A 17,740-nucleotide genomic window follows, 5' to 3' on the forward strand; every position below is an offset into this window, starting at 1 on the left:
TATCTCTTTGTAGAATAATTATGTGGGAATATCCACGATACAATGTTCCTCAAGTTTATTGTTTCCACGTTCAGTTACTTGTTTTTTCCTCATCAAGATACATTCCGGCGAGTTTATTCAACTCCTATGTATCTTCATTTAAGAGCATCGTACATCAGCACTTCTAATTCTGTTCCTTGGTGCAAGTCATTATTACTGATATATTTTTAATTGCCTTTTCTTCCTATTATCCTGTACAAGAATGGGCTGTGGTAGTAGTGAGTTAATATCGAAGTTATCTTTGAGTGATACTGATCACCAATGTTATTTTAGAGACATGCATTCTGATTTGACATCCAGGTATTATAAATTCAGTTGTGTGATCAGGTCCTGTTATCTTTGAGGTTTTTGCATGTGATTTCCCATCTGTCCTTCTGCCCATGTAATAACACCATGGCAGTCCCATGCAGAATTTTACTGGAATTAAGATTTATCTTGTAGGTACTTGTTTCCTTCCCTGAAATTAGTCTTCACAAAATTTACTTGTAGTCATGAAATTTTGAATTTTAAAACTTAACATCCAGTGTGCGTATCTTTTCTTTCAGTGGCTTGGTTCAAGATGTTGGAGATATATTACATGGAGGATTCCTTTGGTTCATGATCCAGTACTCTTCTTTGAAATTTGGAGGTAGTTTTCTTGCTCTGCCGTTTCTATTGTGCATTCTACACCATAAGTGTTTCTGCTGTTGCAGAGTAACCTGAGGATCAACAGCTCAGGCATCACTTGTTACTTGTATGATGATTATTCTTTGCACTGGGGTAGAGAAGCATCATTAACAACTAAGGTACCATCTATGTCATTTATGAGAATCATCAACATCACATTACTTGGATGGATTTTGAAAGTACTGTGGTGTAGGGATCTGGCTCCTCTCCAGTCGCAATGTAGGACTGAGTATCTGTTAGTGTATTTGACCTTCATGTGAGATTGGTAGTGGAGAGGCCAGTCCATGTGAGATAATGCCATGTCTTCAGAATCATATCGGAGGTCATAAATTTGCCTTGTTATTTATTAATCTTTTGGGGGTATTTGGAAATTTGTTCTTGCAGCTATTCTCATGCCTAATAATAGTAAAAAAAATATGTTTTGAGGATAATGTTTATGGGTTCCTCAATTTGTATTGTGTTAATCAATGAATTTACTGTAATGGAATTTATTTGTTTCTCTGAAGAGAAATCAGACTGGAGAGAGACAGAAGCATGGTGGGAGAGACAAAACAAGAGAGAAGGGAAAAACCAATGATGTTGGAGTGAGATCCATGGGAAATCCGAAAACCCAGACGGTCACGGTGTGAAAAAAGAGGGAGGCAATGTCTGGAGAGAGAATTGTGAGAACTTTTTTTTTTTCGGCAAATTTCTGACTGTTGATTTGATTCAAACAAAATGGCATTGTCTCTCATATGGACTGGCCTCTCCAGTCCCAATGTAGGACTAGAGAAGTGCCAGGTCTGTGGTGTAGGGCTTGTATCTGTCTAAATTCTGGCCTATTTTCATGAGCGTCATTCAGTTTTATGAAACTGTTTCCAACATGATTAACCTTCTTTAATCCAAATTTATATCTCCTTTGATTTTTTTTTTTTGAAAAGCTATATCTCCTTTGATTTTATGCTGACTTATTTGTATTAATTCATAACTGCATGAGAATTTGTGTTTTTAAGGGCCATTGTGTGGTTAGAGGTTTATTATATTTGTATTTAGGTTGCTGCCAATATCAAGTTGATGTAAAGAACCAAGTTCTTAGGAGTAGACTGTTTTGCAGGTAAATATTGTGGAACTTCATAACTGTATGTCTGGAACACATTGTATATATTTTGCTTTCTCATTATTTACATTGGCAAATTGTCTTCTCTCTGATACTACTAGTGTATTTGAAAAGTTGAATTGGATCTTCTGGGGCTATGTGTTTCTGCATTTCTTCAATTTCAGAAGCATCAAGCATCTCATCGAGTTATAATATTGATCTAGTATTATTGCAAGTAGTAAAGTAGGTGACTACTGCAGATGCCCATCTCTACAGCATTGGCAGTGGTGTAGTCACATACTCAATTTTCTTTTAAAAAAAAGTTTACATATATAAGAAATAGTAAAGTTTTTGTAAGTTTCTTGTATCAATCCCAGTAAAATTAAATAAAACATGAAGAGAGGAGGTCAAACAAATAATCTTTATCCATTTTTAAAGTACTATATTTTCATATGTAGCTTTTTAAATAGACATAAAAAAATCTTTATATGTCTAAAAATGATCTTACATTAATAAAAATATCTAATTAAAATGTGAAATGTAATGAATATTTAATTTGTTCTGCATCTTCAAAAAAAATTGTATATTCAAGCATCTTAGTGTACAAAATGATTAATTTATAGTTCTTACTTCTTCAAAAATATTTGATTATTCTTGCATCTAAACATATCTTTTTGCAAATTGAAAGGTAAATAATAAAAGTATTAACCAAATGATAGTTAATTTTGTGAAACCCTTGGATGATTATATCATATATAGACAAATGCATAAGATAATATCTTGTTTTAATAATATTTTATTGAAGTAATATATAATATATTCAATTTTTTTGAATATTTAAAACACTTGGATTTAATTTAAAAATTTCTTGAATAATACAATGTAGAAAAGTATGTATTCATATAATGTGAATTAACATATGAAGCAACTGACCATTGCTTATGCTAATCTAAAACCTGGAATATGTTATGAGGCTAGGATGCCATGTATTCTATTTCTGAACATCATGTATGCTGTTGATATTATGTTGCAAGTTCTATGAAGTTAAAACTGTATGTTTAAGGGTGACTTAAAAACAAAATGCTTTACTCAATCTAAGTTAGCGCCAGTCACAGCTAAACTGTACTGATTCTAAAATTTGGAGCTTTTAATTTGTTACATTTTAGCTTCAAGTGGTTCATACCACCCTAATTGATATTTAAATTTCTTTTATTCACTGACGATGATCTATAAAGGAGACAGGAAATTGTGGACTATGTTGAAAGCTTCCTGCCCCCATTTCTTGACGATGGGTGCTTTTTGTTTGTAACAGTTACTTCCATGTGTCTCTTCTTTGTCATGCCACATTGTCAATATTAGTGTGGGTGCTTGGTGTATCTCACTGCATTATTCTACTTGTTTTTCTTTGAATAAGACTTTATATAATGCCACATTGAACCATGTTGCTCACTTATAGAAGAAAGTCTATTATTGATCTTTGAGTATGATTGGTGTAAATCTGTTAGCTGCTTACTTGGCGTGTGCTGAGCCCTTTTCCCTTCCTCATGCTGATTCAATGTCACTTATTAGTGCTTTTAGTTTGAATCCGGTGGCTGTATCAAGGTTTGTTTTCAAAGCTATTAAAATTTGGATCACATTTCCTTGAAATCCTATTGTTGTAGCAAGGAAGCTGGGAGTAGTAGAGGTTCACTGAAATCTGGTAACTGTTCAAACTATTAATTCAGAGAATCTCTTTGCCAGGTGACCTGTACAGAGATCAAGATAAATGAGCAGTGTCTCACTCCCTCCTTCAGTAAGCATTTAAATGCTTTTCTTTACTGCATTTTTTTTTTACAATGTTACCCAAATAAGTGATCAGAATGAATTGTCAATATTTTATGGTAACTGCATAAATTTCCAAGTATAATCTTTATTGTTATCTCCTTTTTTAGGACATGGCAGCATGGCATTACTGGTTTCTTTTGAATTTGACAATCATGATCCAAGGTATCAACCTTTTAAATCCTTCATGAGCTCTTCTAGTCTTGTTAACATAAATGACCAAATTATGTTTTAGTTGATCCAATCCTATGTATATATGGAAAAAGAGGAGGTAGAAATAAGTACATTAATTGCATGAAAATGTTGAAATCAAGTTATATACTAGGTCATATCGTGAGTGATACTCGGCAGCTGAGAATAGTTTTCCTTGAATCTGTACCAAAAGATGGAACCTCTCTCTAATTATTTACTAATATACTTATATTGCACTCTTTGGCTGACACCATAAAGGACCTTTTCTTGATGTTAGAATTTTATTATAAAACATACATAATATATATTTGAAAATTTAGCAACAGGTAATTATTAATTTAAATATTTAAGGATGATGACATAGTAATTCTATTGGTTGCATTATTAAATAATAAATTTAGGTAGAATATATATTATCAATCCATTACATAATTATTCTATTTAAAAGTTTCCATTTCCTTCCCAGCAATATATTATCAATCCATTACCCCATTTTGTAATTCCCTCATACATATTATAATCTGTCAACCCCCTGTTTTTTCAAATTTCAAGTTACCTTGTGGCCCGCTCAGTTTCTGCAAATTCATGCCTCCAAAGCTGTTAGATCGGAGGGTCTTTAATATCAAGATCTCACATTCTCACTCTTTCTCATCACAAAATTTATTTTCGTGGTCACCTGTTTTTTGCTAGAAATGAAGAGTTAAAAGAGGTGGTCTTGGAAACCTAATTTAATTCAGGAACGGAATAGGAATAGGAATAGGAATAGTTAAGACTGACTTTTGAAGTTTCTAAGACTTGTTGTAGCTGAAAAAGGAAAATAGAAATCTACGTTTGCTGCTATGATGTTTTGCTTAGCAAGGAAAAGGCGACTAGCATTGTCAGTACCCAATCCAGGGACAGGTAATTCGAGGATTCTTAGTCAGTACCCAATCCAGGGACAGGTAATTCGAGGATTCTTCTCTTAATTTCCATTCTACTTTTGTCGTATTTGTTCGTCGGTTTAGATTGCAAGGCTGCCTTATTCTGTTGGATTACCACATACTCTTTGCTAAATTTAAATCAATTATATCGTTGTGAAGAACGTGAGCGGTGGATTGGATTTTCGGAGCTCTTTTTCAATGTTTACACTAACTTGTATGTTGTGGTCTCAAAACGCATAAGCAGGTACCCATCATTATGAACCTTATCCGTATTACCCAATTCTCAAAAAATAATAAAAACCCAGGCCTCCTCATGATTATTTTCTGTCAATTCAACGTTCCACATTCTTGATTTGTGGTGAGCTTCGGTGCTTTCCATCAAGTGATAAAACTGAACCAAAAATTTCTACGCAAAACTCGACTATTCACCTGCCTTTCCTTTTGTCTCTTTGGTTTTTGTTTATATCAATTATGCTTTATGTGTATGAAATCTACAAACTCAAACGTTGCAGCGGATTAAACATATCTCTCTGTAGTTAAAACAGTGATTAAAACCGGTCACACCGAGATCAGTTGTATTAAAATAATTGTATAAACTTGATGATACAGTTATAATACAATATTATTAGTTGATTAGTTAATTAATTAAAATTAAAATACTGTTAGTCAATTAAAATTAGACTATGAATAAAATTAATTTTGTATATTATATATACATATTTTTGTGAAACACTGTTGTGGAACATAATATTCTCTTCTTGTGATTAGTTGAATAAGATGTAGTTTATTATTTTAAGTAATTTGATATGTTTAAATATGGAAAATGAGTCAAGCAACTTGTCAATTAATGTATCGATCAGGTATTTTTGAATTCTAGTCAAGTTAATTGGTGTTCCGGTGGTGGCTTATAAGATATTAAATCAATGATAGACAAGCATGTATGTATGACATATGTATTAATGTATATTACTGAAATAGGAGGTTGATGTGTAGCTTGTACATTTAATAACAAGTACTCCTTGCTTTTGTTTTGGTTGATTTGAAAAAGGATCGGCAAGTTTTACCTAGTGAATAAATACACTTGATGATTAAAAAGGGTATAGCTGAAGCAAGAATATTAATAGTAATAAAGAAAAAAACCAAATCTTGTTTTGCCAATTAATGAAGACAATCAAGAACCTTCCAGACCTAGTGGTTGTACACGTGGTTGATTGCAGGAAACCAAAACCAGCCAAAAATATAATAATTCCGTGCAATTGGGTTGTGTTGTATTAATGGAATCCATGTGATTTCTGGCGTATACAATCAGTGCACGTCATTTAGGAAGCATCCCCATCCCTTTCCCGTTCCATCTGCGGTTATGCGCTCTTTCGTGCTCTGGAACTGATAGGTGTAGCCTTAGGCACCCACAGAAAATGTCCTTTCTCAGATGAAACGTCCTCAGTATACCATTGGTGCTATTTTCTCTTGTGATTTTGAGAATTGTTCTGTCGCCATTGAGAGCGATCCCACGTTTCAAACACTAAGAAAAAGTGGGAGGACTTAGTTGTTACAAGTCTCTCTGTTTGCATAGGTCAAACATAGTGTGGTCGTAGTTTGATCTTTGATCCTTTGTGGACACTTAAAGTTTTAGTCGAAAATGGACCAGAAAATCACCCCTAGTCACTCTATCTGAAAAAACATTAAAACCTTTTTTTTTTTCCTGGCCGGTGGGCTGCCAAGTCATTTCATCACCCTGATATTTCAATTGTCGCTAGGTGGAAATTCTTTAGAACTGCTTGGCTGCCTCGATGCAGTAAAATACAATATAAGACTTGAAAGTGTAAAACAGATACACGTAAAATCCGGGGCCGTCGACACTTGATGTTGCTTCTAGAAGATTTGCTTCTTCTTTTTTTTTTGTTTCTTCTAGAAGGGTGGGTTGGATCTATCTATATCAAAGAGTAGCCTGCCCCGCCGTATTCCTTCTAGAAAAGAAAAAAGCAGATGCCACTTCCGTTTATGAGTCTCTTTTTCATCTTCCACGGAATAAAATACACTTTCAATTCGAGCATGCCAACCTGTTAAGCTTGATAGCCAACAGCAAAATTCGTGTGTCAAACACGGCAGCTGCCCCACCCCTGTTTTCTTTATCAGTTCTTTTTATATTCTTCCTTTAAATATTTCTGGTCTAGCTATATATATAAAAAAAAATCTGCGTATAGGAAAGGCTTCACAACAAAGTCACAAGCAAAATTAATGCTATTTTTCTTTTGTGGTGTTGTTCTCTAGTGTTGACAAGGATGGACATGAAAAATAATGCAGTCGTTGATGTCTCTTCTTTCTTTCTCTTTGAGGCTACCGGAGATTCGGAAGCTGGTTATTTTGATCCTGCCATGTCTGTTATCAACCATGCTGAAGAAGATGATGAAGATGACGATGATGATGATGATGCAGAGTCATGCAGCTGTGACACATCTGATTTTGTTCCTAGTGTTAGAGGGCTTAATTGCTTAGAAGACATAGCAAATGTTGATGATGAAGATGAGGAGGATGGGGAGGTGGTGGAGCAGCAAAAAGAGGTTCATGTGTGTAAAAAATGGAGCAATGATCAACAAATTGGAGTAGCAAAAGAACAGAAATCAGCTGTTTCTGTCGATTCAACAAAATCCATGAATGAGATGGAAAAGAACAGGCTATTTTGGGAAACCTGCCTGGCATCTTAGAGTCTGGGTGTATTTTTTTTTTTTTGTTCTAGCTAGCCAAATGACTTTCCCAGACTTTTTCCTTCTGCATCATGTTCTCCAGTTTTCCCTATTTTTATGTTCTTTCCCACTCTTTTTTTGCTGGGTGCTTTGCCATTGTGTATTGTTTGAGATACTGCCAACTGTAAATGGATAACATGGTTTTGTAACATGAAGAAAGTATGCAAACGAATCAATCTTGTTTCTGTAATCTATGCAGTTTCTCTAAATAATCTTTGAGGGTTCTTCCTTTCTCCAGGACTTAGATTAAGATTACAGGTTGTGGTTGTGGTTGTGGATTTTCATGCAACCCCTTTCAAGTCTAGACTGCAATGAGAGGACACTTAAAAAGTCCCACCCATTGCTAGGCAGAAGCCAGTTTTCTGACAGAGGAGAAAGGAAAGAGCAGCCATGAATGCACTCACATCAAGAAGTTACACGGTATGCTGGTATCCCCTTTTGATTCCAACTGCGCTCGCGTGAGTGAAGTTAATATAAAGGGGGCTTGCAACTTGCAGCCACAATTTATTTAATATATCAAAGATTCAAAACTTATTCTTAGAATGTCTTTTTAGGAAATACCAATCCTGGATATCGTCTTACTTTGAACTTGACTATATGATTATTATTATTATTATCTCTCTCATGCTTAAATCATCGTATCTAACATGAACGTGATAATGAAACCATGTTATTCACTACGAATACATAGAGAAATACAAGCAGCAGATTAATCGTTTGGAACATGATATGATAGCGAGTCAGATAGTGCACAACCAAGTCTATATGACTTCGAATGGACCCTTTGCTCTGCAATCAACCATATTTAAAAGGTACAGCTCCCCTATAGAGCCGAATCTAGCTCCCTACGAGCAAGCATACTGACTTTTGCATATCTGCCGAGATGGACAAGAGACTGGACTGACATGATTAGTTCCAATCTTTAGACAAGTCAATGTTAGAAAACTTTGAGGACGGGAGAAACATGTGGAAACAAACACAAGTTCAGCCTTGCTGAACCATGATTCAGACAATCTGCTGCTAGAAGCTAATACTTCCTACCTGAATTTCAACCAAAGGTGACGTTTTCAATTTACAGAAGCAACCGTGATTGAGGAGAGACAAACCAAAATGTGCAAGTATTGTTCTAAATAATGTGAGGATGAATCATCTGTCAGCCAGCAGTAGACACAGACAATGGGTTTGGTGTTTTAGACTCCACTAATTGGTCTATCATCTCCACATCATCAGTGTTCTCACATCCTTCTGCTAGGCTCTTTGTACAAATCCTTGATCCTGTGCTTTGAGGCTATCACTTGCCCCCGAGTCCTCTCCATCACTTGTACTCAAGGCAGAATTCTCATTCTTGCTATCTGTAAAGGAAATGCCAGACTCAGCATTGCAGCCTGAACAACTTCTGGGACTTGCACGAGTTCTCTGTAATCGATCAGGTGATTCCTCCAAACAACTATTTGGGACATTCTTATTCTCATCCAGCTGCCTCAAGAAGCATTCCTCTATTTCACCTAATGACTCAACTTCATCTTCATCTCCGCTATAGTTACTGTAAAGGGCATTATCATAATCTGAAGTGGCCCCCTCAGCTCACAGCTCGTGTCCATCTCTTGCTGACTATCAAACTCTTCATCTGTTGGGCCATCACATGAATGAGATGATATGGTGAATACTCCTGTTGCAGTCTCTTCTCGTTCTCTCAGTGTTTTCATGATCAAGGTCTTGAGCAAGTTCATTACTTGAACAGCATGCATCAAAGCCGTCAATGGATCAGACATCTGCTCAAGAGAAAATCAAAATAGAATGCTTCAATTTTACTAAACTTAAACTATAATAACAACTAAAACAGAATTGCAAGGTAGTTTGGTAGCATTTGATGAACATTTAAGTACATCTCTTGAACACTGATCTAACAAACTCCTGACTTAATTATTACTTTTGTTTCTGTACGCTAAAAAATGTTGCAAGATACTAAGTAAAGTAATGCCCCCATACCTGAGTCATATTGGAGCAAAAACCATAGCAATGTTTCTTGCATTCATTTTGTTTGATTCCTCTTCCTCAACGACATCTGCCATAAAGATCAACAGCCCAATTGAGCAGTGCAGCTTCAGTTGGCTTTAATTGCTGCAACAAGCTCAACAGAGTCTTCTTCTGTATTACATTGGGAACCTGTTCAGGGGAAAGTCCATCCAGCACCCTGAAGGAAGTTCCCGAAACCAAGCTTTAATAAGGCCTGCAAGACAGTGGACATCAATATTATCTGGTACGATGCCCCTGTTCAGCTGGTCTCTTACATGCTCCTCTTGGCTATTCTCAGGATTTATCCGGAAAATCCCTTCTGCCACAAGACGTGAGAGAACACCAGAGAGGAATATCATTTAGAATTCAAATCATAGTCAGATAATCACATAGATGTTAATATTAGTCGACATGTTTAGAAATTAAAACCTTTAGGCCTCCTTGAGAATAAAGTCGCTCCTGCAACAGCAAGAGTATAGTGGGGACGCTGTTCCTTTGGAATCGATTGAGCATTGCATTGATTCCGCTGAGACCCCGAACACACTAGCACTACAAAAAAAGACAAATCCAATTAAGGACCACTGGAAAATATAAGGGAGAAAATGATAAACAGGAAATTGCACTAGTTCAACGAAAAAGAAAAGAATCCAAAGAAAAGACAGTAAAAAAAATGACACTGACAAGATTGATTCCAGCTAATTATCAAAAGAAATTTCTTCGAAAACCCAAATATCTTCACAAGGAAGATTGGTTTTCAACAAGTAAATAGTAAAAAAAGCAAGTATAGTAAAACATAGTATTATTCAGTTACTTTACCTACAAAAAGCAGGGTTCATAATACAAGAATATGAGATAGTAATATTTATTAAGCTCTCAGGTGCTGTAGAAACCAAATAACACAAAATCTCTATCTTAAAAAATACCAAAAAAGTCTTTCACTCATGAAATTCATTGAACTTCTCAAGTACCTCCAATTTGAACTGTTATGGAACTCTAAAGTCCATTTCTTTTGCGGCTGCTCATAAAAGGTGTACCATTTTATGACACGAAGTATTCAGGTCGTTGATTTTTTAATCTTCAAAATGAACAGAGCTTGAAAAGTCAAATTTTAACTTTTCTGGAAATACTATTAATGTTATGGTTCTCAAAGCTTTCATTCTCGAAACCTCTTAAAGTTAGGCTTATCTAATGTCTAAAAACCTTCATTTGAGCTAGAATACGGGGGAAAATCCCAGGTTTTTTTAAAATGCAGATCTCCCTTCTCTCCGTTGTTGTTACTAAAAACAGCTAGATATCTACAACTTCACTCTTCCAGATCTAAACTGCACAAAACACTAACATTTCGGTTTTAAACAACTAAGAAATCAAGACCCAGCTTAAATCTTTGAAATTCAAATTTAAAAAGAAAAACAAAAAAATCTAAAAACCGAGAAGCAAAACCAGAGGCAAGCAAGGAAATTTACCTAGCACTTGAACCCGACCGGGAATCTCAACTTGTAACTCAACAGGAAGACCCAAAAACCCATTGAACCGATCGAAGGTAACATGGGTTATGTGTCTTACGTTGGTTGGCCACCCGATTTCCATATGATGAACAGTGGAAGACATTACTTCATCTTGTCTGTCAACACGACAAGACACCATAGATTTCCTCAAAGCAGCCAAAAGCAACGCCACGACGGAAATCTGGTTCTGCTGCTCTTCTTCACAGCTCTTAACTCCTCCTTTAGCTCCTCCCTTCCCACCACCTCCGCCACCACCACCACAGCCACCTCCTTTGGTCACCATTACTAGACCAGTCATTATCTCTGTTAGCTTTGGATTTTGTCTCTCCTTCTCTCTCTTCGAAGGGTCACGAGGGTTTAAATCTTGAGAGGAGTCTCTTTGTTTTGTTGCATTCAAGTAAGGGGTTGGAGTTTGGAGTTTCTTTTGAAGGGAAGAGTTTTTAAGTGTTTTCTTCGGTTACCAACGGCCACTCGTATTTCCAATTTTATCCTTTTTTAACTTTATCTACAATCAGATTTGCCGTTTGACCTTCTCGTTGCTGCAATATTACGAGATTGCCATATTACCCAACCATTACGGCGTTACCCTTGTTGGTTTTTTTTTTTTATTTCCAATTTTCCTTTTACTTAATCTCGTCGAATTCGGCACAATTTTACCGCAAAATTTTGATATCTAGAAATTAGAAAATGAGAGCTTATAAAAAAGAATAATATATCCAACTTTATTTCCAAACTTCAAATCAAACACTATATTATGATTTTTTTAAAATTTTAATCAATACTTTTTCATATGTAAAAATATATAATATTATCTTCTTGATAATTACATTCTTAACAATTTAATTGTTTAATATTTTGTACCTCTTATTAGGTTTTTTTTTTTACAATACAAATATTAATGTAAATTGTAAATTCAATCGACCAAATGAATTATTAGACGGGTGCAAATTCACATTTTAATTTGTAGCTTAAATCATTCAACTCAAACTTTCAACAAATGGAGGAGTGTTTATAAGAAGAAAATAAGGGAAAACAAAAAAGGAGAATTTTGTCACAGCATTCCTTCTTCTAAAAAGTAGCCAAAATTGAGCTAATTAAACTTTACTTAAATGTGATTGATTTGTTTTTTTTACGCATTTTCTTAACTTTTAACACACTAGATTAATTCTTTAATCCAAAATTAATGAGTCCTCCTTAATTCTTCTTAGATTACAAAGGAAACATTATACTAAAAACTTCAAATAAAGTATAAAAAATTTGGCAAAACATGTCATGAAGCAAATAATATATTCATTTGGAAGTGAATAGACCATTGGGCTTTTGCGTGGGCACATTCTGCCAACCTTAAGACTTTGTCCATTTCACAAATAGGTGATTAAATGTTTAGATATTTGTCTAACAATCACTATCCCCCATGCAAAAAAATCCATTGATCTAAAGTTGACTGAATCTATTTAATTTTAAACCATTAAACACTAGTCTTATTTTTTTGTTCACATTTGCAAATATCCCAAACTTTTCATTTACATTAGACATAAAAAAGAAATGCAATTTTATAGTAGTGAATGCATTTCACTAGTCACACCAACAAAGATCAAGAAAGCAATGCGCAGTGTCATAATAATAATGGTATATTATTTTATAAATTAAAATTAATCATGTTAATCATTAATTATGCAATATAATATAATAATTTTACTATAAATAATATTTTAAGTGATCTTAAAAATATTTTAAAATGTATGTTAACAAAATTTTAATAATAAAACTATAGAAACAAACCAAAAGAAAAACAGATAAAGCCCATTTTCCAAGGAATTCCATGGGAAACACTTTGAAAAAGCAACTGGAATTGGTAAATAGACCGTTGGCGAAAAATGACCGGAATTGGCCTATAAGAAGAAGACAACTTCGATACTATTTCCAAGGAGGTTTACTTCCTTTTCATGTCATTCGCGTGATTAAAGGACGGGAAGGAATTACTTGCATTATTTATTTCTTTCTTTCTTTCTTTTTTTAATATATAACTTTTCCAAATATTGTGTCCTCTTGTCTAGAATCTAAAGGAGAGGAGGGTTGGGGTCAGGGTCTGGGCCTGGGGGGCGTAATTTCTTGGTTCTGGTGCTGATTTGAAAGCTTCGTTTTATTGATATCTTGAGGATTACTCCATGTTTTCATTCATTTGCAAAAGAATTGACTAGACTTGGCCCTTTGTGTTAAGCCAGCATTTCACTCGGTGGAAATGGGCCCCTTTTATTATTGACAAAGAACCAAAAAGGTTTGAACCCAAAAAAAAAATTCCAAAAAGTTATAAATTGATTCTGTCTTCACCAAATTAATTGCTGTTAACCTTTTAACCAGAGTCCTTTTCAGGCCCCGGAGCAACAGACATCATGATTTCCCATTCCAAAGCAACACTAATCTTGAATTAAGGGTAATTCCCACTTCAATCAATAATGAAGGTTAACATAGAAAATCACGATTAAGTAAGCAAAGGATGAGGGAAACAAAGTAAACAAAAAATGCGCTATCAGTAAAAGATAAAAGAGGCAATTGATGTGTATATACATATAGGGACGGTTCATTCATTTCAAAATTTTAAAGTTCAACATTTAAATAAGATTTTTTTATTGAAATTAAGAAAAACATTTTATTAAAATTTTATTGTTATAATTTTTTGAAATACAAAATTTTTAATTACATTTTTATAATTAATGTTTTAAAATTTTTTAATTAATAATATAATCAATCAATTTAGTCTTTCTTAAAACACTGTTGATATTAAATTAAATTTTATTAATTTTAGGTCTAAAAAACTTATTTATGGAGAAGCAATACTTACTTACTATATTTTTTATAACTATCTTATATTTTTTAAATAACTAATATAAAATTAACTACCAAAATTTTTAATTTAATAAATTAACTATTACATAAAATAGAAATAATATAACAATATAATATAAATTTTAAATTAAAGTAAAAAAGTTTACAAAAATTAAAACGATATTACCTAATGTCTTTAAGAAGATACTCACATAACAAACTTTTTGTGTATTTTTTGGAAGAAGTTGAAGTTTAAGAAAAAAGAGCAAATGAGAAAAGAAAAATTCAAAAATAAATATTATAAATTTAAAAAAATAACAATTGGAGATCATTAAATGCATATTATTTAGTTGATTAAAAATAAGAGAAATAATTAAAAATTAATAGCATTGTGAGAATTATGAAGTAATAAAAAATTGAGATTTATTAAGTACATAATTAAGAAAGCGAAAGAATATATTATTTTGTTAATTATTTTAATTTTTACATATTTTTAATGAAAAATAAGATAAATAGTTAAGAATTAAATAGCAATGTGAATATGAGAGAAAATAAATACTTGTTAGATGCTTAATTTAAGAAGTGAAAAATTATATAAATATTTTATTAATTATTTTAATTTTTATATATTTTTAGTAAAATTAATTATATTATTATAAAATTATATAATCTATGAAAAATTGAAATCTAAAGTAAGGATTTTGGTGACTTATATATATATATATCAATGAATATGTTTAGTTACAAAATTTTATATGATTTATGACAAATAGTCAATAATTAATTAAAAAATTATTTAATTTAAAATAAAAATAAACAAATTTGATTGAACAAAAATAAAATTTTTTATTTGAACTTTTAAATAATTTAAAATTATTTAAAAATATTAATTTTTTTCTTCAATGTTATACTTTTTATAATTTTTTAAAAAAGTATATTGACAAAAGCATTGCATGAAGGTAATTTTGGTAATTATATGGAGACAAATCTAGGACAAGAGCCACGTGAGAAAATCGAGACGAGGAGCGGCCCGGATTAGATCTCCGTGGACCGATAGACTTTATAGGCCTATGACAGTGAAGACCTATTTTGGTCTTCTTAAAAGCCAGAAAAAAAAAGTATTTCTCGTTTCTCCTTTTTTCAGTGAAAATTATTTAGGAGACAGAGACAATTGACATAGATCACGACATGGGTCCCACAGCATGGGACCGTACAACACCTCCAACGAGCATTTGTTAAAAGCCTCCCCCGTTCACATTCTCCCACCAAAAACCCATTATTCGAATTTCAAATAACATATACTTGACCGGTTTATTACGACTCTGCAGCTTTCTATTTTATTAGTACTTGTGATTTATTCCTTTCCTTTTTCATTTACCCGTTAGTATTACTCTCTTTTCTTTTCTAATCTACTTTCGTTACACTCTCCAGTCTCATCAGCCACCATTGTTTTGCTTGAGTGATGGATGGCATTAGCATATTCTCAAGATTTTCTGCCTGTTGAAAAAGATATTGGACATCTGATGTTGAGTTTCCTCGGAGGATTGATTTCCAAAGATAGCTGCGAGACTTTGCCTTTCACTATTCATATTTACAAATACTAGTCTATGGTAGAAATTATTGCTACATTCATAAAGAATTTGAATTTGTTGTTGAGAAAAATGAAAGGGCTATAAGAAAATTTACCTGGGCATCTTATATTTGTCTAGTAGTGATACATGTCATTTCTTTAAAGCAGAAAATTCAAACAATGTAAATATTATGGTTTATTATCTTCTTTTGAAAAGATTAGTTTGAGAAGATGTGTAATATTTTTATTTATAAATTTTTTAAAAAGTTTTTTGTTTGCTTGTTGTGAGTTTGAAATATTTTATTTATTTTAAAATATTTGATGTGATATAAACACTTACGCACTTTATAGGTCTAAGAAACTATGACATCGATCACATGAAAATAGCTTAATCAAGGCATTGAAATTTGATAGTTTACCCACTTTATAGGTCTAAGAAACTTTGACATTGATCACATGAGAATAGCTCAATCAAGGCATTGAAATTTGATAGTTTCAAGTTGTGGGCATATCTCTTGATATGCTTTATGCTTGGTCTGCACCTCAGTGTTGTATTGTGAATGGGAAAAAATTCATTCTCCTTCTATTAATGAAATACTTTGAATGATCAACAAGAATGAGATATGGATTCTTGTTGACAAACCTACTAACAAGAATATTATTGGAGTTCAGTGGATTTACAAAACCAAATTAAATCCTAATGGTTCTGTAAATAAGTATAAAGCTTGATTGATAGTTAAAGGTTATGCTCAAGTCTATGGGGTTGATTATATGGAGACCTTTGCTCTAGTTGCCAAACATGACACAATTCGAATCCTTATTGCTTTGTCATCGAGGGATTAAAAATTCATCATCTTGATGTCAAATTAGCTTTTTTTAATGGCATTTTAACTGAAGATATATACATTTAGCAACTTGAGAGCTATGTACAGCAAGGTTTAGAAAAGAAAGTGTGCAAACTTGCCTAAGGCATTGTATGGCTTAAAATAGGCTCTAAGAGCTTAGTATAACAGAATTGATGACTACTTCAAAAACCAAGGGTTTCAGAGGAGCATCAATGAATCCACCTTGTATGTAAAGTATGAAAATGGTGGTATGATACTTATATTAGCATTATATGTGGATGATTTATTGATTATTGGTCCAAAAGGTAAATATTTGTCTGAGTTTAAATTTCAGATAAAGAATGAATTTGAAATGACTGATTTGGGAGTCATGACATATTTTCTTGGTATAGAGGTTATGCATACTATTGGTAAGATCATTTTGCACTAGGAAAAATATGCAAAGGATTTGTCTGGGAAGTTTTTAAATAAGCATGTGCAAGGTTGTAAGTACTCCACTGTGTATTGGTGCTAAGTTTAGCAGAAATGATGGTGCTGACAAAGCAAATAATCAGTTATATAGAAGCATGATTGGGTGCTTTGTTATACTTAGCTACTACAAGACCAGATATTATGTTTGCTATATGCTTACTGTCAAGATTTATGCAGATATTATGAGGTATGTGAAGGGAATTGAGGATTATAGACTAGTGTACATAAAGCAGGAAAGTAGTCAGCTGGTAGGTTTTTCAAATAGTAATTGGGCTGGTTCTTTGGATGACTCTAAAAGCACAGGAAGGTTTTGTTTCTCATTTGGCAATGCTATGTTTAACTGAAATTCAAAAAAGCAGTAAGTGGTTGATTAGTCAACAGCTGAGGGAGAGTACATTCCTTGTGCAGCAGTTGCTAACCATGCTTTATGGTTGAGGAAGTTACCGGTTGACCTGGGATTCAAGCAAGACAAGGGAACTTTGATCAATGTTGACAACTTGTCAGAAATTGCTATTGCAAAGAACCTTATTCAACATGGAAGAACGAAGCATATTCGTGTGAAATATCATGCTTTGAGAGATGTAGTAAAAGAAAGGGAGATTGAGTTACTGCATTGTTCAACCATTGATCAGCTTGCTAATATAGCTTAGGAAAAGAGAGATTTGAGTATTTGAGATCATGTCTCGGTGTTCACTAGATTGAGAATTATGGAGTTGTGTTGAAAGGTAATTCACAATCTGGTAAGGAAGGTGTTTGAAGAACTAACGGGAAGCATCAGCTTTGAAGGCGAAGAAAGGCACTTGGAGCTAACGATGGCGTTTCTTGACTGGATAGGATGAGTATTCAAAACGTGTCGTTTTAATTTTTTTGTTTTTTCTTTAAGTCTGTTGTATCCAAAACGATGTTGCTTATGTCGTTTCGTTTAATTTACTTTAAGTTGAGTCCTATACACATCTTAAGCTGTCATTTAGTCTATTTTCCATTCTCTGTTTCAAAGCTTAACAGCCATGGTTTGTCTATTTCATTTTACCGTTGAGCTATTCATTGGTT

General features: G+C 33.3%; 2 protein-coding genes across 2 annotated transcripts; one reads left to right on the forward strand and one right to left on the reverse strand.

The window, feature by feature from the left end:
* Window positions 1-4,096: 4,096 nt before the first annotated feature.
* LOC110413144 (myelin transcription factor-like protein) lies at window positions 4,097-7,688 on the forward strand. Its single transcript, XM_021423855.2, has one exon. The coding sequence runs from the start codon at window positions 6,996-6,998 to the stop codon at window positions 7,416-7,418; it is 423 nt and encodes a 140-aa protein (XP_021279530.1). The 5' UTR covers window positions 4,097-6,995; the 3' UTR covers window positions 7,419-7,688.
* A 412-nt stretch (window positions 7,689-8,100) lies between these two features.
* LOC110413141 (Rho GTPase activating protein with PAK-box/P21-Rho-binding domain-containing protein) lies at window positions 8,101-11,428 on the reverse strand. The gene is given in 9 exon segments (XM_021423853.2): window positions 8,101-8,732; window positions 8,735-9,034; window positions 9,037-9,257; window positions 9,447-9,529; window positions 9,531-9,649; window positions 9,652-9,797; window positions 9,904-9,967; window positions 9,970-10,054; window positions 10,944-11,428. Coding segments are annotated over 9 exon segments (1,473 nt in total). The 5' UTR covers window positions 11,277-11,428; the 3' UTR covers window positions 8,101-8,610.
* Window positions 11,429-17,740: the final 6,312 nt, after the last annotated feature.

The sequence above is a fragment of the Theobroma umbraticum genome, unplaced genomic scaffold, assembly GCF_002168275.2.
Source record: "Theobroma umbraticum cultivar Fairchild unplaced genomic scaffold, ASM216827v3 scaffold_4.1, whole genome shotgun sequence".
Classification (NCBI taxonomy): Eukaryota; Viridiplantae; Streptophyta; class Magnoliopsida; order Malvales; family Malvaceae; genus Theobroma; species Theobroma umbraticum.

Bases quoted from the DNA above. Each gene is read 5' to 3' on its own strand.
- LOC110413144 (XM_021423855.2), top strand. From the start codon at position 6,996: ATGGACATGAAAAATAATGCAGTCGTTGATGTCTCTTCTTTCTTTCTC.